The 18,404-nt window shown below is 62.2% G+C and overlaps 1 protein-coding gene across 1 annotated transcript; it reads left to right on the top strand.

The window, feature by feature from the left end:
* Positions 1-4,743: 4,743 nt before the first annotated feature.
* On the top strand, positions 4,744-18,322 carry HSD11B2 (hydroxysteroid 11-beta dehydrogenase 2). The gene is made up of 5 exons (XM_082769998.1): positions 4,744-5,068; positions 16,114-16,326; positions 16,525-16,710; positions 16,832-16,969; positions 17,384-18,322. Exons 1-5 carry the CDS (start codon positions 4,801-4,803, stop codon positions 17,740-17,742), a joined length of 1,164 nt encoding a protein of 387 aa, XP_082626124.1. The 5' UTR covers positions 4,744-4,800; the 3' UTR covers positions 17,743-18,322.
* Positions 18,323-18,404: the final 82 nt, after the last annotated feature.

Below are 18,404 nucleotides of genomic sequence, written 5' to 3'. Positions count from 1 at the left end.
CCCTGTGAGATGTCCTGCAGCCGGCTGATCGCTGTCACAGGAGGTGACAGCCACGTCCTTGGTCCTGGATGTTCGTTCGCCTGGCTGGGACCTGCTCCTCTCTTCCCACACTCTGCCACCTCTCCGGGTCTCATCCCCGAACCCCACCAAGTGCTGGCTCTGCTCCAGAAAGCAGAGGCAAGCAGAGGACAGCAGGGACGAGCCCAGCAGGATTTGGTGCCGTATCTGCTATTTCCTGCAGCAGTTTGTCTCCTCGCCGTTAGGGTGCGAAGAACGCCAGCAGGAGCCTGTCCCCTTGTGCTCCGAGACATCCCCTGCCTCCTCCACCCCTCCCGAAATTCGTGCTCGGGCACCACAGACATCATAACCTCGCGTTTGTTCCTGGGCTAGAGACACATCAAGAGAACTTCTTGCAAGACCTGGCCACCTGCCAGGTGCCTCCCCCAAAATTCCTCCTGCCATCTCCGCTGCAGGACTCATCCTTTGCCTCTTGAGCAACCCCGGGCTGGTGACGCACTCGGCTCTGTGCCTGCCCTTCCCGGCAGCACGGAGCACAGAGGTGGAGGGCAGGATCCAGGTCACCACGGTTGTGACCTACTGCCCTGGTCCCTCGGGGCGGAGGAGGCAGGAAGTCACCTGGGGATGCTCCTGGACCGGTCCCGTGGCCAAGAGGAAGCCGTGCTTGCTCCATCACCCTAATACCCAGGCTGAGGACCTGTGGCAACCACAGGGAAGGGAGATAAGCAGTGATGTTGGCTGATGTGATGGAGAAAAGCGTTTTGCCCTGTGCTGCTCTAGGGATGAAGATGCTGGCGATGCCAACCAGCTTCCCCTCCTCTGCTGGCACAGCCTGGCATGGGTACCATGCTGGGAAGGGGTGCAGGGCCAGGTACCCTTGCCTGTGGCAGTAGCTGAGTGTCACCAAAGCTTCCCAGCCCTGGCAAGAGGTCCTCGTGGTGCTAATCCAGCTCTTGGCAGCGTGTCTGGGGAGCTCAGCCCTGGGGACACCACGGTGCAGGAAGCCCAGGGCGAGGAGGCTGCCAGGGCTGGGTGGGGATGGTGACACGCGATCTCCATCCAAGCAGAAACGCTTAGTGTCAGACCGGGGAACGGCTTTCCACAAGGTGAAACCTCTCCTGAAGCCATGAATCTGGCTGGAAGTGGGGACGTGTTTTGTAAACACCTGGAGCTCCTGCACAACCTGAACCAACAGGTCAGAGCCCGGGATTTTCCGAAAAGGGGATTTAGAACAAGAAAGATCCGGGCTGGGTACGTGGCTGGGTGCTAAGCACCTGCCAGAAGCTCTTTCCTGGGAAGCAGCCCGTGCAGGAGGCTGGCTGGCTGCAGGGCGCGTGCTTGGAGCTGCTCCAGGAGCAGGAAGGTCCATCCAGCCCCACCAGGAGCTGCAAACCCCCACAGATGGGGGTCAAAGCCCTGGGCTAAGGCTGAAGCCATCGACTGGGATGCACAGGATCACAGGTGCAAAAAAAATACCACTGCAAACTACAAGAAAACAAGCAAAAAGCTCCTGGACTGTCCCCAGCCTGAGGTGCCACCAGGCTGCTTCCCCTCGGAGCAGGATGGGACCCAGGGCCACCTGCCCACGAGCAATGGCCAAGGGGGTTGCAGCACCAGAAAGGCCAAAGCACCCTGCTGGGCGCTCACCTGGGCGGTGTTTCCTGCGGAGATAACAGCGGTGGAAGAAGGACCTGCTGTTTTGGAGGAGACAGAGTACCTGTGGGAGCAGTGCGGGATGAATCACATCACTCACGGGCCCCCAGCCCCTGGAAATGGCTCGTGGCATTTCGAAAACAATGTAATGAATCTTCTGCGGATGAGATTAGGGAGGGGAACAATTATCTCAAAACCTGTTAGTCATGGGAGGCTCCGCCGAGCCGAGCCGTAGGAACAGCCTAGGGCGAGGGGAGCAGGAGGAAGCCGCCATCCCCCATGGGGACCTGAGCCGCGGCTGCCACCCGCCCGGCCCCGCTTCCAGCCCCAGGAGGTGAGCTGCAATTAGCCAAATGGGCACGGGAGACGTCAAGTAGGTCAAAAGGTAATGGGGATCTCGGCGGCGTTTCCCAACAGCGCGGGGCGGTGGGGAGGCACCCTGCGGTGTTGAGCAATGGGGAGGGGAACAAGGCCGGGCATTGTCTCCAAAGGAGCAGCCACCAAGGACACCCCCACCACGGGACAGCCTCTGCCTTCATGGGGAGAGGTGGGCCAGGGCACGGCGAGGATGCTGGAAGGGATGGAGGGATGGATGGACAGGCGGACAGACTGACACTCAGCCCAGCTCTGGAGGAGGTGGGTGAATTTGGAAGGGTCGCATCTGCCCCTCCTAAAACATCACAATCTGTACGGTCACATCGGGCTGCAGAACCACCTGGGGACAAGCTGCCCTGTGCTTTCCAGCACCACAACCCCTCTCCAAAACCCCAGCCCCTCCAATAGCTTTGTAAAGATCAACATTTGTGGCCGACACCACGATGGCCACAGCAGGTAGACATGGTGATGCTCATCTGACCTTAACGTGTATGCACGAGTGCTGTTTTGTGAGTAAATCCTTTCTCTCAAAGGTTCAGCACAGGGGACACAAAGCTCCTGCATCTCCGAGCAGGACAGCCTCCAAACAAGCTGGGGCGCTGGAAGCCGCTGAAAGCCTCGAGTGATGCTGCATTTCTTGTAAAGAGCCAGCTGCTGAGTTAGCTGAACGAGTGGGAATGGGTCAAAAAATGCCGTTCTGCTCTTTGGAAAACCACCTTTCTTCAGTGAGGTTTTTCAATGCCCGGTGTTGGTAAGGTTTGGGAAGAGAGGGGACCAGCCGGGCTGGCAGTGCCCACACCACCAGGCACGTTCACAGGGAAAAGGAGAATGGGCAAGACACTAATCAGTTCTGCACACGGTGATCCTTGATTTAACAACTTTAAAAAAAAATAGTTCATAGGGTTTTAAAATGTCCACAGCACGGCTTTATGGTGTGAGGGATGTGGCTGGGGGCATCTGAAGGTGCTGAAGAACCCAGGTGACAGCGAGCAGCCTGGGTTCAGGTCCCTCCTGTGCAACAAGCAACAGGTCAGGAGGGAAAAAGGTGCTTTGGGCCCTCACCCTGCATCCACCACAACCACCGAGGGCTGTGTGGCTGCGGGGAGGCAGCGGCACCTCCATGGGTGTCCCCGTGCACCCTGCTTGGAAATCTCCTCGGGAAAGGAGCCCGAGGAGCAGGAGCACTGCTGGCCATAAAGCTGCAGCCCGGGGAGGGCAGAGGTGGCACGGCCACTGCCCCTCATCCCAGTGTGTTATGTCACACGGTGATAAAGGAGAGGATTCCTGGGGGTGAGCCCTCGGCCCTGCTGCTGGGGACATCCCTCCTCCTCCTCTACCTCGCCGGCATTCCCTGCATTCCCCTGCCTGGAAGAGCAGGGCTGCGAACCCAGCCGGGTCCCACCACCACCACGCCCCGGAAAAACCACCCCAGCCTGTTTGCTGCTGCCCTCCTGCAGCGCTGCGGCTGATGAAACGTGGTTTTTCCGACGGGACCCAGGGGGTTGTGTCCATACCACGGCAGGTTTTCTTGAAGCAGGGTGGCACAGGCATCCTCCATCCCGTCCCCAGCAGCACTGCTCCACGGCAAACCTCACGGGACCAGAGCCTGGTGTTGATCCACGGAGGGCACCGCGGGTCAGGCCCGTGGCTGGCATCGGTGATGCTCCATGGCAAGGGAGCACGAAGGATCACCGAGCACGGAGGGTTGGTGAAATATTAAAGCAGGAGCTTAATAAAGCAAGCCTGGCGGAGGCAATTACCCTGAGTAATAAAAATGGAAACGAGAGGACTTTGCCCCATCAGCCGGCACCGGCTGTACGCGGCACGGCCCTGATGCGGGTGGTGGCACCTGGGTGGCAGGAGGTGCTGAGAAATCCTTTGGGATCACCCGTGCTCCTTAGCCCCAAATCCCAGGGAGCCCGGAGAGTGCCTGGGATGCGATTCACACCTCCCCTGCCCGGGCAGGGTGCCGCGATGCACCTGAGTGGGGAGGATGGAGGGTGGCCCTGGTCCTCTGCGGGGCTCCCCTGGCAGCTGAGCGGGTCCCGGGGTGCCACGGGGGTGACAACCGGGGGGTGTCTGTGGTGGGGGGCAGCTCCCGGTGCTCCTGGTGGCACAGATTGACACGGGTGCTGGTGGCACCGCGTGCTGGAGGTGCCCGTTGTGGGGACAGGGGGTGGTGACAGGGACAGGTAATGGGGTTGGCACCACCGGTGCTGCTGCAAGGCGGGCACCGAGCCGTGCTGTGCCACGCCGAGCCGAGCCGTGCCGTGCCGAAGTGAGCCAAACTGAGCTGCACCTGTGCCGTGCCAAGCCGAGCCGAAGCGAGCTAAACCGTGCTGGGATGGGATGGGATGGGATGGGAAGGAGTGGGACGGGATGGGATGGGATGGGACGGGATGGGATGGGATGGGAAGGAGTGGGACGGGATGGGATGGGATGGGACGGGATGGGATGGGATGGGAAGGAGTGGGAATGGACGGGACCGAGCCGGGGCGCACAGAAGCGAGCCGAGCAGCGCAGAACCAACCCCAAGCCGATCCCATCCGCTCCGCTCCGAGCCCCGCCGTCCCCCCCGGTGTCCCCGCTCCGTCCCGGCCAACTTCTCCCATTGGCGAGGCGGCGGCAGCTCCGCCCCGCTCCGGGCGTTTATAACCGGCGGGGCGGCGGCCGCACGCGGCCGGGCGGCGCTCCCGGTGCCGGTGCCGGTGCTCGGGGGGCTGCCGGCGGCGTCGGGGGTTGCTCGGGGGGCGGATGGAGCGAGCGGAGCGCTGGGCGTACGGCGCGCTCTGGGCGGCGCTGGGCGGCAGCCTGGTGCTGCGGGCGGCCCGGAGGGACGTGGTGCTGGGCCGGGCGCTGCTGGTGCCGCTGGCGCTGCTGGCAGCCCTGCAGAGCCTGTGCCGAGCCTGCCTGCCCCTGCCCCTGGGGCTCGCCTTGGCCGCCGCCGCCGCCTGCTTGCTGCTCCGCCGGGCCCCGCCGCGCAGGTTGCTGCCGGTGGCGGGCAGAGCCGTGCTGGTGACAGGTGAGTGAGTGAGTGCCTGGGGGGGGTTCCCCCGGAGCTGCGCGATGCTGGGGGTGACGGCTCGCCTCGGGGCTGCCTCCTCCTCTTCCTCCCCCGGGGAGCCGCTCGCACCGCGTCCGGTCCAGCCGGGGTCCCCTCTCCCCTTCTCTGCCCTCTCCAGGAGCTGCTGGGGGTGGCCGAGGCTGTGCCCCCTTCTCTGCAGTTTCCCTGTCCCCAGGATGTGCTGCTCAGCCCCTGCACGCCTCCTCGGATGCAGAGATATCGTGCACTCCCAGCTCAACGCCTTCATCCTGGCTGTATTTCTTTGGGGTGTCCCCGTTTGCAAGCACCTCGTGTCCCCTCTCCTTCCTCCTGGCCATGTGCATGGCACAGCAAGGGCAGCCAGAGCCCCGTGGGGCACAGAGGGGTGCAGGTGGGCACCCCCGTGGGAGTGCAGGGCTCGGAGAGCCCCCAGCTCACACCAGGAGCTGTAGAAGGGAACAAGCATCCCTGGCTTGTGATGGGGAGCACCAGCCTGAAGGGCTCCGCGGGCAGGTGGGAAGAGAAGCAGCTCATGGGAGCACGGGGAGGCCTCCGAGGAGCGGGGCAGCGGATGAATGAATGACTGAATGAGTGCAAGGCAGTGCAAGGCAGGGCTGCCTGGAGAGGATGCGTGCGTGACGGCCACACACAGCAGTCCCCGCTGGCCGGTGCCCCGTGGCTCACCTGGCTGCTGGCACACCGGGTCAAGCCAGCCCTGGGCCTGGCATCGCCCGTGTAATGGGTGAGTCAGTGGCTGGAACAAGGTGTTCTTGCCCCGGTGTGCTGAAGTGACACCTCTGTGGCTCCGCCGTGTTTGCTCTGGGCTGTAAATACTTTGTGGTTTTACAGGTTGGAGGCGCAGCTGGCCGGGTCGGCGTTTCCTTGCCGCTGCTCCGGCAGGTGCCTGCGACGGCGCGGATGCGAAGGGCTGGGGCAGCATCAGCCCCCCAAGCATTTGCATGCCAATTAGCCCGGTGCTTTCTGAGGATTAATCCTGCTCCTCCGGGCAGGCTGGGCTGCCGGCTGCCCTGTGAGAGCGGCAGTCTGTCCGTCCTCCTCCTGCCTGCGGGAAGCAAAACCCCTCGGAGGGAGGGGAGTGGGGCTGGGTGCCTGGGGATGCTGGGCAGAGGCAGCAGCTGTGGAGCTCTTTGCTCTCTGTGCTGCTTGAAAAATGGAGCGGGACCTTCCTGGGACAGGCTGGGAGTCAGCATCTGATGCTCTGGCTCCACGTAACCACCATGGAGGTGAACATCCATGGCTTGGCCTCCCCTGGTCCAGCACCTGAGCAGGGGGAGCTGCAGCACAACTCCAAGCAAGGGCTCACGCTCCCTCTACCTGGCGTGGCTCGGTTATGAGCCCAGATCATCCTTTGGTCCTTTCTGGCCCTAGGGGATGTCTAAAATTCAGGGATTCCATCAAAACAGCCCAAGAAAAGTGGATTTCAGTGTTTGGAGCTGTGCAGCAAGGTGTCTGTTGATCCTTACACTTGGATGAGGAGCTGAAAGGAGTGAATCTTTGCTCAGATTGTGATGAAGTGAGCAGCTCCAAAATAACACAGAGTACTCAGCTGGTGGCTGGGGGGGTTATTTGGTTATTTGGGTGGTTTGGGCCCCTCGCATCCCTGCTCCTCCCTGGTGCCCACCAGCCCGCGGGGCCAGCGGGTGTGCATGGATTGCCCCAGCTCCAGGCGAAGCACCTGGGTGAGCAGGGGCAGCCAGCGGGCTGGCTGGGAGCGCGGCAGGTCTGGGTCGGGAGCATCGTTCCTCCTCCTTCCCCGCTGCAGGGGAAACTCGTTTTTCCTGGTGAGGCTCTCTGGTTACAATCGCATGCCCCATTAACAATCCGAAATGGGTCAGAGCTTCAGATCGTATTCAAGGTTAGCAGCGGTTTTGCAACTTGATCGTAGCCGAGCGGCGCTTCGGCGTTTCCCATGGACTCAACAGATGTTGAAGCATCTGGTGAGTGCAGCAGGACGGCCTGATTCAATCCAGATGTCCGGGCTCTCGCTGCTCGGCTGTGAAGGTGAACCGCTGTCCTTGTGAGAGCAGCAGCATCGCTCCCACCCCGACCCTCTGGGCTCTGGGTGCTGTCCTAAGCCCAATTCTTCAGTGGGTGATGGGGTGAAGACTTTGGAGCTGTTCAGCACTTTGTGCACGTGCTGGGGAGCAGTTGTTGGAGCCGGGTCCCTGGGCACCCCAGCTGCTGGGGATGAATTCTGTCCCTCTGGCTCTGCAGGGCAGCGTGTGCTGGTGCTGAGCACCCAGCACCGTGGGGATAATTGGGTTAAACGGGGCTGTCCCAGCAGCAGGTTGCTCCATGCCTCCGGCTCGTGCTTTCCATTGCTCCCAAGTGCTGGACGCAGCATGTCCAGCCCCTAGAAGAGTCCAGGACGCAGCGAGCAGCTCATGAAGGCTGGTGGTGAGATGAGCAAAGCTCCGTCCCGGGCTGTGCTGAGCCTCCTGCAGCCTGCGGTGGCCGTGCCAGCCCCTGGGTGCCCGGGATCCCCGTCAGCAGCTGGCTGCAAATCAGATCACTCCCTGCAACTGCCCTGGTTTTCCAGGGTCTATTAAAAATTAACAGCAAGGACAGCTATTCCTGCAAGCTGGGGTAAGGGGAGGGGGGGACAAGACCCAAACCAAACACCCCAGCCCTGGTGCATGAGCAATCTTTTGCATTAAAAAAAAAAAAAAAAAATCAAAAATAAAAGCAGCACTTAACTCTGGTCAGGGGTAGAAGCATCAGGTTGTTTTGCTGGGAGCGGAGCAGGAAACCTGCCTTTTCTGCTTCTCTTTGCAGCGCTGAAGCTCTCGCCTCACTCTGTCAGCAGTTCTCCAAGGCTTTAGGATTCTTCTTCCCCTTGATAAGCTTCAAAGCCAGCGATCTTCCCCAGCCCACCGCAAACATTTCGGTGCGTGCGCTCAGCTTTTTCTCACCAATCCATGAAAGGAGCCCTCTCAGAGCCCTCTAATGACACAGACCCGCTGGGCACCGCGCGTGTGTGTGTGTCACCAAAAAGCGATGAGCACAGCTAATTAGGAGGAGAAGCACAGCGAAGCTGCACGCTGCAGGAGGACGGAGCTGGTGGCGAGACCCAGGCGGGCTTGCTCAGCGCTCAGGGTTACGCCGGGACATGAGAGCAGCCAGGCAGAGGCTTCTCTGCAGAAATGAGAATGTCAGATGGTGCCGAGTGCCTCGGAAGCGGGGAAGTGTAGGCAGTTGCTGCCCTCTAGGCCAACGAGCAGCACATCTGCGCCGAGACCCCGGGTTGTGTTACCCGCTGGCTCGCCCCGAGCCGCGGTTCTGCTTACAGGGCCTTACAGGGCAGCCGGGCTGCCCCCATGGGGCTCACCTCCCGCTCGGTGGGGTGATGCTGCAGGCTGGCGAGCCATTTACCTTCTCATAATCTCCCGTGGTCCATGCTGGAGGGTTGTAGGGCTTTCACCCCTTGCGCTCTCCCCCTTTTCACCCCTTGGTATCCAGCCTGAGATCGCAATCTGAGCTCCCGCGGGGTGGGAAGCGTCAGGGACCTTTGCGGTCAGGCTGTAGGCACAGTTTGGGGCTGTTTTCCTTGACTCTTGCCAGAAGTGTGCCTGCTGTCTCCTTCTCCTGTTCTCCCCGCCTGCTGCAGCCTCCAGCCCCTGTTCTTTCCCCCCAGCCCATGCGTGCCTCCACGTGCATCGTATCACTCCCGCTTCCTTGTTCCCTGGAGGGCTGCCAAGCCCCAGCCTTTTATCAACTTTCTTGGTCGGGGCTGGCTTTCCTGTCGCACATGGTGCCGTCCCTGGATTTGGCTGTAATCTTGAGAAGCACTTTTCGGCTTTACAGGCTTTGCTGCCACGCGGCCCCCTCGCTGCGCCGCCGACCCCCCAGAGCCAGATGGTGGGAGCTGCCCGGGCAGCTGGGGATGCTGAGGAGGGACAGGCTGGTGGCTGCCCGGGGAAGAGGTGCCAGCCCCAGTGGCTTCTTTCTTTCTTTCTTCTGCTGGTGGCAATCAGCTTCTACCTCAAACACCCTTGGGGAGACCTGTGATCCCTCTCCGATTCCTCCTCTCCAGTGCTGGGGCTTCGCTTTGACATGCCACGCATCCATTTCTCGCATCCTTTCCCAAAGGCACCGTGACCCGTGGTTGCTCCCTCCCCAGGTCCCAGTTCCCAGGTGGGGACAAGCCCTGTAACCTGGTGCGTGGCCATCCCATGGTGATTTGTCCCTGTGTCAGCTGGGACACTGTGCTATGCCTTTAGCAGCTGGTCCCAAGCAGATGTGTGCATGGGTGCTGCCCTGTGCACCATCCTTCTCTGTGACCGTGTGCTCAGAGGTGCTCTCCATGTGTTTTGGGGGCAAGGCACCAAAATTGGCTTGTGGCACTTGAGCTCTGCCTCTGACGAGCTGCTGGGAGCTGCTCCCTACAGCGTTCCATCTCCAAGACACCCCAACACTGACACAGCTCCATCAAAACCAGCCTGGCTTTACTGTACCGTCACAAGCAATGCCAGCTCTGAGCTGCTTCAAACCATCCAAAGCCAACTGAGCCACAGCACGGTTGGCTTGGGGGGGCCCTCAGCGCCCACCCAGTGCCACCCCCTGCCATGGGCAGGGACACCCCCACCCCAGCAGGCTGCCCAAATCCCCATCCAGTGAGCACTGCCAGGGATGGGACCTCCCCAGCTTCTCTGGGCAGCCTGTGCCAGGGCCTCACCACCCTCAGAGTGGAGGATTTTCTCCTAACATCTAATCTAAATCCCCCCGCTTTTAGTTCAAAGCTTTAGTTTAGCGCGGCCGTGGCTCTAGCTCATTGTGGTCATGGCTGGTGGGGATTCCTGGCTCTCCAGCCTGGATCCCACCCCGTGTCCTGGCCTCCCCGTGCTGTGGGAGGCTGGGTTGCCTTCGGTGCGGGCTCTGCTGTCCCTCGACGTGTCCCTGCTGCTGGCCCTGCGTCCTTCCCAGCGACAGCTCCCGCTGATGGATCGCCCTCGTGTCTCGGCAGCGCCGCGTCCCTGGTTCGCCGCGTTCCGCCCGAAGGTGATTATTCACCCGGTTATCGCTGAGGCTCTTCACAACTTCCTCTTCTTGGGGGGACATAAATTCCACATTAGCTTCGAAAGGAACACGCTGTGCCATCGCCCGGGCGGTGTTTGCACTCGGATCTGTCACCACCTCGCTCATCCCCGCCTGGTTCCTGCAGCAGCCGAGGGGAGCGGGCACAGGGGGGTGCGCAAATCCCAGCCCGTGGGGGGCCGGTGCCTCTCGGCGATGTGCCGCTTCTAGGAAATTCTCGGCACACGCTTTCTGTGAAACCCCAACTCTCTGCAATAGCTCCTGCTCAGAAGAGGCACTTCCTCCACTGCCGTGGTTTGCTGAGCCTCCCTTCAGCCCCGGTGCAGCAGCAGAGCACCGAGGTCTGGCCTTGGCACTGGGGGCACGCACCCTGCAGGTCCCTTGCTGTTCCTCACCAGCAGCTCATGGTGCCGGGTCGGGTTGTCTCCTGGGACGTCCTCCACCCATTGCTCCTGCCTCTGAGGAAGACCCTGGTGCTTTTGCACAAGCATCTGCTGAGCCCGTTGATGCAATATTTGGGCTGAGCTCGGCAGATCTGGGTGGCAAGCAAGCTTGCAGCGTGCTGTGAGGCTCTGTGCAAGTGGCCGGGTCAACCCAGTCCTTGAGCATCGCACCAAGCACTGGTCTCCCTCAGCACAAGGTGCTCGGGCTCGTCCCTGTCCTGGCTGCTCTGCCGTGAGTGGAGCTCATCACTCCATCACCCCTCGTTTGCAACCCGTGGTGCCCAGCTTTTGGGACTGGGGGCAGGCAACTGGTGGCTTTTTGGTGCCTGATATCTCCCCACGCTGATTTATCTCACACCTCCTCTGGTGACGTTGAGCCCCCAGTACTGACGCACTGGAGCCGATACCTGCTGCTGCAAAATGGGCTTTAATTCGGGAGCCCTGCTCGCGCATCCTCCAGGGCTCCTCTCCATCTTCACCGCCGCGCCCGGCTGCCGCTGGTTGTCAAGGCAGAAAATCAGATTTTCCCCCGCTTCTCTTTGGTTTGTTAAGTGAAACATATCCTCCCAGGCGGAGGTTACGGCACATAATGCTCCATAAACACTCGGCTGATCCTTTGTAATTCATACCATCTGGCTGCTCCAGCCCTGCCGCAGCCGGCAGCCTTGTTCCCCAGCCCCTGCTCGGGGGCAACAGGTCCCAGAGAGCCCCTTGGAGCTCTTTTTTTTGTTCTCTTGTGGCTTTTTGGGGGATGTATGGGTGGTGCGTCCCATGGATAATGTGTCACAGGGATGGTGCATCCCATGGATAATCCATCCCATGGATGATGTGTCCCATGGATGATGTGTCCCATGGATGTTTTGTCCCATGAGGACCAAGAGCAGCCAGCCAACAGCATCCTTTTCCTGTAAGGGCTGGGATCGGGGCAAACGTGAGCCAGGGTCCAATTTCAAATTAATCCTATTAAAATCCAGACGTTTAATTTAAAGGATCTTCGTGGTCAGACTTAAAAAACAATGGAGGGATGGGGCATGGGGCTGCTCCCCAGCTCCCCTGGTCCACGAGCCCCACCATGGGCTCAGGGTCCCAGTAGAGGACACACCACTGCGGATGTGTCAGGGGCACCCACCCATGCATGGGGGGTGTCACTTGCTGTCCCATTCCCGTCCCCTCACCAGGAATTTGGGGCTGGGACACTGCTCACCCCAAAAGACCTCTCCCAGGGCATTCCTTGCATCCCCAACCCACGCACTGGGGACAAGCAGTGTGGGCTGGGCTGCTGCCACCTTCCACCACTCCCCACCACCTCCTGCCACCCTGGGGCACAGGGGCTGCTCCCGGGGGACCCCATGGCACGAAGCCACCCAGGGCACGGTTTCCTGGTGACGGGGAAGGGGATGGAGAGGCCGGGGCGGCTGCGGCGGCTCAGCTGCTGCGGGCACAGGTGCTGCTCCGGTCCCCTCCCTCGACGTGGCCCTGCCAAGAATTTGTTCCCTCTCGGCACGGGCTGACATCACCCGTTTATCGCTCCCCTCTCCAAACGCGCTCGGCATCCGGGAGGTGTTGGCCGCGGGGCCCTGCCCCAGACACACGGGCTTTTGTCTTCGCTTCTTCCTCCTGCCCACCCCGTGCGCCCCTCGGGGTGCCCGTGTCCCCTGCCCGGGGCAGCGGGGATGTCCGGCTCCTCCGTCTTTGTGCTGTGGATGTTCCCCACCTGTTGATGCTGTTTCTTGCTGCATTCTCCCTCCTCCTCCTCTCCATCCCAATCCCGATTCCCTCTGCTGAGCAATGTGGCCCCACATCCCTTGAGACCCTCAAGGACAAGCTCAGCATGACCCCCCCCAGCCCCTTTGCCACTGACACCCATGTTCTGTCTGCATCTGTCCAGCATCACCACCTGCAGCACCCGTCCCCTCTGTGCCACCACCGTGTCCTGCTCTGGCTGCGGGGCTCCCTCCTCTGCAAGGTTTTTTTTTTTGTGGGGCAGGGGAAGGTCACCGCCTTGGCTGGGACCGGGGGCTTCCTTCCATCCCCGTGCCAGGCTCAGCCCCGGCAGCGTACGGAGCACCTCCGAGCAAAATGTCAGCCTTGTTTAGCTTGGCATCCCAGGCAGGATTTGCGCTTGAGCCTCTGGAAACAAGCAGCTCAGCGTGCTAATCCGCTTGGCCGCGGCGCCCGGCCCCCCTCCGGCTGATGGTGTCCTTGGGGCCGGCGCTGTCCTCGCCCTGGGCTTTGCTCGCACGAGACTCCGCGACCACAGGGCGCAGGAGGAGCTTTTGCTTTGCACCCTCTGGGATTTTCCACTTCTTTCAGCTTGGAAGAGGTTCAGGCACCTTGGGAGCAGTGCTGGTGCTTTGGGGGATGCTCAAGCCCAGGGGCATCCCCTACCCAGCGGGGTCCCTGGGGATGCTGTGGGGTGGCTGTGGGGAGAGCAGGTCCCACGCACACCCCCGGGCTCTGAGATGTGACCCCGTGGGGATGAGGACACGCGGCTGGGGGGAAGCCACCCCCACTCCAGCAGCCCTGCGTCACGTCCCGTGTCGGCGGTGGGCACGGGGGGGTTGTGGTTTGACAGCTACCGGCTGGTAGCCGCCTTGTCTCCTGGCTCAGATCTGCTCAGCAAAACTGCGGCGGGCGCCTTGAGCACGTGTCCGGCCCCGGTGCCGGCTGCGGGAGGAGACCTGAGACAGCAAAACGTGAGCACACTGCATAGCCTGGTTAAGCACCCCCCCAAAAAAACGTGCCTGGACCAGAACAGGAGAGCGGTGGCTGGGTGCTCAGCACCTGCAGAGTCTTTTGCTTGTGCTGGTGAGGAGCATCCCTGGGGCTGGGCAGAGGCAGTGCGAGGAGCACTGAGCATGCGGTGCGGTGAGCATGCACTGCACCGAGCCTGAAATGTGCCGAGTAGGCAAACGTGAAGAGCCTGCGATGTGGTGAACATGCAACGCGATGAGCGCGCACCGTGATGAGCACAAAATATGACGAGCACAAAAAATATGATGAGCGGGCTGTGCAAAGAGCATGCAGTGTGACGAGCACGCCAAGTGACGAGCGTGCAATGCGCCGCGCATGCGAGGTGCTGAGCACGCAGAGCACTGAGCACACGATGCAGGCAGTGCTCATCTCCCTCCTCATCCTCTTCGCCACCCCCGAAGCTGGTGCTCAGTGCCCAAATGCGCCGCAGGATCTGGCCGAACCTCCTGCAGAGCCCCCGGGGCAGGCTCCCATCCCCGTCTGCAGCCTGATTTTGCAACCCGGGCTTCGTCTCCGCTCGGCCCCTGCTCCGAGGCAGGCGCTGGATTGCCGCTGGCTCGGGGCCACAGCGTGGGAGGGCCGGGGAGGGGGGCAGCTCCGCCGGCAGCCCCTCGCCGCTCGAAGCAAAACCATTTGGCAGAGCCGGGGCTGGGACGGGGGAGAGCTGGCTTCTGCGGCCTCCTCGTGATGCAGCATCCTCCAAAGGACGTGTGCCCAGCGCCTCGGCTCAGACTGGCCGGCTCCAGCGCTCCCCGGAGGGGCGCAGCGGCTGCGGTCCCGGGGTTTGCTCCTCGCTCCGTGCCCAGCCCCGCGCTCGGGGGCATCGCGGGGTGCACGGGTGCTGGAAACAGGTCGGGCAGCAGCACCGGTGCTTTTGGGGGTGAATTCGGCACCCCTTTTGCTTTGCTCCTGAGACCAGTCCCAGCAGCCTCCCTCCCCCGGTCCGGCCTTTATTTGCCTTTTCTCACGCTGAATTTTTGCCACGGCTGTGTTTTCCCATGTCTCCCCTCCCGGGAAGCCCGGCAGCGCGTTAACCTCCTCGGCCGGCCACCGCCTGAGACCTTAAATAACACCAGAGCATCGCCGCCCTCCTCCCGCCAGCCCCGAGCAGACTTTGTGTGTGTGTGTGTGTGAGAGACCGAGGGAATAAATTAAAACTTCCGAAACCAGCCTCCGAGGCACCACAAACCCTCCCAGCAATTGCTCCCAGCGCTGCCCGGCCGCGCTTTCTCCCTTCTCAGCAGCCTGGGCCAAAACAAGCCCGGCTCCCGCTGCAGCCTCCCTTGCCAGCCTTTGGGGATTTATTTATTTAATTATTTATTTGGTCTCCCTGTGTTTGTTTTTTTTTTTGGGGTGTTTTCAGGTGTTCTGAGGATCTGGCGTGCAGCCAAGGGGGTGCCACTTTGTGCTGTGACCGGGAGCTTTCGTGTCCCCGGGGAAGGCAGCGGGGAGCCCTGGGGACACGGCTGCGTGCGCTTTTATTTTCCAACTTTATCTTTATTGCCGTTTTCTCCTGCCCTGTTGGGCAAGGCGAAATGCACCTCCGGCCCCTTCCCACCCGCTGAGCACCGCGGCGGCCGGCTCCGGGGCGTGTTATCGCGCTGGCGGCCGGCCAGGCTCCTTTATGGGTTTATGACGCAGCAATAAAGTCGATGGGAGATGGGGACCTGGCCGTGGACACCGAGCCCAGCACAGCTTATCGGGCTGCCCCGGCGCTGGAGCAGGCAGCGCCCTGTTCCTGGCTGGGGGCGATGCAGCTGCACGCTGGCTCCAGGTGAAGGATATGGCCCCGTGCCTTTTCTTTTTCAATTACTTTTTAATTTTTAATTTAAAATCAGGGCTGGCTGCGTTAACCCCACTCGCTCCCCCCCCCTCCGTGCAGGTCACCAGCTGTCCCTTCGTCCTGCCCCGTGCAGGTCACGGGTGCCCCCAGGGAGCACCCAAGGGTGCCAGGGCACCCTCTGGGGCCCCGCGGGAGGGTGCAGGCGATGGGGCTGGCCTGGCAGCGCTCCCCCTGTTAATGGTTAATGCGGTCAGGCAGCTGGGGCGGCGCGGGGAGCTATCAGCACTGCCATCAGCCCCGGGAACACGCTGTACCGGGCCGGCTGTTTGTTTCCATCTCCGCAGCACCCATCTCCCCGCCGGCAGCACAGCCCTGGAGCTGTGGCTCTGCTCCGGCCGAGGACACGAGGGACGTCCCACGGGGATGCTCCCCCGGGGCTTGAAGGTGGCAGGAGAGGACCAGAATCGCTTTTTCTTCCCCCCCCCCTTTCCCCGCCACGTGCTGCTGTGTTTTTGGCACTGTTTTCAGGAGGCTGAACGTGTTCGGGGAGCTGCAGCATCTCTCACCTGGGCTTGTGCCAGTGTCTAGCAGTGGCTGGTGGAGGGGGTCTTTGGGATGCTGTACCCAGAGGGGGGCGTTTGGTGGGTCCCCTGGCTCCCCACAGGGCTCTGGGATGTGCACTGGTGCCGGTTCAGAGCCCACCAGGCCGGTGCCTCGCTGTGCCCGCGGGTGCCGAGCCTGCCCTCCGCGGTTTTATCAGCTCCTCGCATCAGCGGCGCGCTCGGGGCGATGGGTTTGCCGATAAGGGAGTGTTTTCTTCCTCCCATGCGAGAGAGAGAAAACAGCAGCTTCGTGACCTGCGGGTGCCCCAGGACAAGGTCACGTCCCCAGCGGGTGCTGGGGACCCTGGGGCTGGGGGCGTCGGGGACAGGGGGCACGCGTCTGGTGGCTGTCGCCGGCCACCACGAGGCTCCTGTTGGCTCTTGCAGGCTGTGACTCCGGCTTCGGGCAGGCGACGGCGCGCCACCTGGATGCTTTGGGCTTCCGCGTGTTCGCCAGCGTGCTGGATCCACGGAGCCCCGGCGCCCAGGAGCTGCAGAAGAGCTGCTCGCCCAGGCTGACGCTGCTGCAGATGGACCTGACCAAGCCCGAGGACATCCAGCGCGTCCTGCAGCACGTCCAGGCTCACACCAACAGCTCAGGTGGGAGCCCGTGGCACCCCCGGTACCGTGTACAGCCCCCCCCTGGGACCTCTGCTTGTGTGCAGCGTGGTGGTGCCCACCCACGGGCTGCATCCTTGGCTGCAGCCACGCTAAAGGCTCTGTCCCAAAGCACCCCGTGGCTCCGAGGGGGCAGGGTTCCCACCTGGGCCACTTTTTTGAGCGTCCCCCTTCCCCCAGGTCTCTGGGGTTTGGTGAACAACGCCGGCTTCAACGATATCATCGCGGATGCGGAGCTCTCGCCGCTGGGCAACTTCCGCACCTGCATGGAGGTGAACTTCTTCGGCTCGCTGGAGCTCACCAAGGGGCTGCTGCCCCTGCTCCGCTCCGCCGGCGGCCGCATCGTCACCGTCAGCAGCCCGGCGGGTGAGCAGCTGGGCTTTTGGTAGCCCAAACCTTTGCCCAGAGGGTGGGTGTGCAGCCCTTAGGGGTATTTTCTGCGTGGAGCTGCGTGGGAGCCATGGGTTTGTCCTTTCTCTCCTCCAAGGTGACCTCCCGTTCCCCTGCCTGGCAGCCTACGGGGCGTCGAAGGCTGCCCTCAGCCTGCTGATGGACACCTTCCGCAGCGAGCTCCAGCCCTGGGGCGTCAAAGTCAGCCTCATCCTGCCCGGGTACTTCAAAACAGGTGAGAGGCACCCAGCAGGCGGACCCGGAGCCCCGGGGAGGGACCCAAGGCAGCAGGGAAGCAGCAGCTGCAGGGTGCTGTGAGCGCAGGGGGGGCATCCCCGGCCACCACCCTGGGGAACGGGGCCAAATGGGTTCAGGGCTGAGTCCTCTGGGGTGTGTGGGTGCTGGTACCTGTGGGAGGCTCGGTCAGGATCAGGCCCTGCCGCCTGCTCCTTTACCTCTGGGATGGTTGAACGTGGTGAGCACCATCTCCAGCCACCGCCTCTCCACGGTCTTTGAGCGCCCACCCCGTGGCAGATCTCCACCGGGGTTTTGGAGAGGTTTTTTGGACACAGCCGCATGAGCTCGGGCACCACGGGGCAGGGCAGGACGGGGGCGCCCAGCTCACGGTGTGGGGCTCACATCCCTGCAGGAACGTGCGACCCCGCCTTCTGGAACCTGCAGAAGCAGCAGCTGGTGGCCCGGCTGCCCCAGGAGCTGCTGCAGGCCTACGGCGAGGACTACGTGGAGGAGATCAACCGGCAGTTCATCCAGTTCATGAAGGTGGCCGTGGAGGACCTCAGCGCGGTGGTGAACAGCATCACGGACGGGCTCCTGGCTGCCAACCCCGCCGTGCGCTACTACCCAGGGCAGGGCCTTGGGCTGATGTATTTCATACACCGCTACCTGCCCTATTTCGTCCGAGACTTGTTCCTCAAAGGATTGTTCATCAACCCCAAGCTGCCCCGAGCGCTGCGGCCGGAGCAACACACGGCGGCGAAGGAGGCCTGACCTCGGCCCGCATGCGGTCGCGGGGCAGGAGGGAGCCTTCTCCTGGGATCGCCAGGCACAGCAGCCCCCGAGCGCGTGCGCAGCCGCCGGCATCGCCGCCCTCGTGCACCACGGCGGGGGGGGGAACAATCAGCACTAGACCTAAAACCAAATCGCTTTCCCAAATCAGGCAGATGCAGATCTATTTTCTATCGTGCGAGAATCAACGTTTTTCTAGAGACTTTGGTTTTTTTTGTTTGTTTGTTTGTTTTTGTATTTTTTCTAACCGTGCATCCTGCGACGGGGCCACTCTTGCCTGACTCTGCATCTCCGCACCAGGCGCTGGGACGTACCTGGGGCACTTCTCAGCTCCGTGGCAGCTCCCCAACCGCTGCCGGAGCTGCCTCCGTCTCCACCACCCCGCAGCTGGGTCGGGCGCGGGGCGCTGCGGGTGCTGCCGTGCCAGCCCTGCCTCCCCGCGGTTGGTTTCACACTCCACGAGCTCCCAGCGAGAGCAGGAGGCTGCGGGCACTGCAGAGCTCTTCACCAGATGAACTACGTGATTGTCACTTTTTAAATAAATCTCTTCTTGATAAGCCACTGGGCTCTCGCAGTCTCCTTCTGCGTTTGGGGGTGCCCTGCCCAGAAGGGGCACCCCCAGCCAGCCCCGGGGCAGCCAGGAG

Source organism: Aythya marila (assembly GCF_965140915.1).
Source record: "Aythya marila genome assembly, chromosome: 12".
Taxonomy (NCBI): domain Eukaryota; kingdom Metazoa; phylum Chordata; class Aves; order Anseriformes; family Anatidae; genus Aythya; species Aythya marila.
This window is presented reverse-complemented; position numbering and strand designations above follow the sequence as displayed.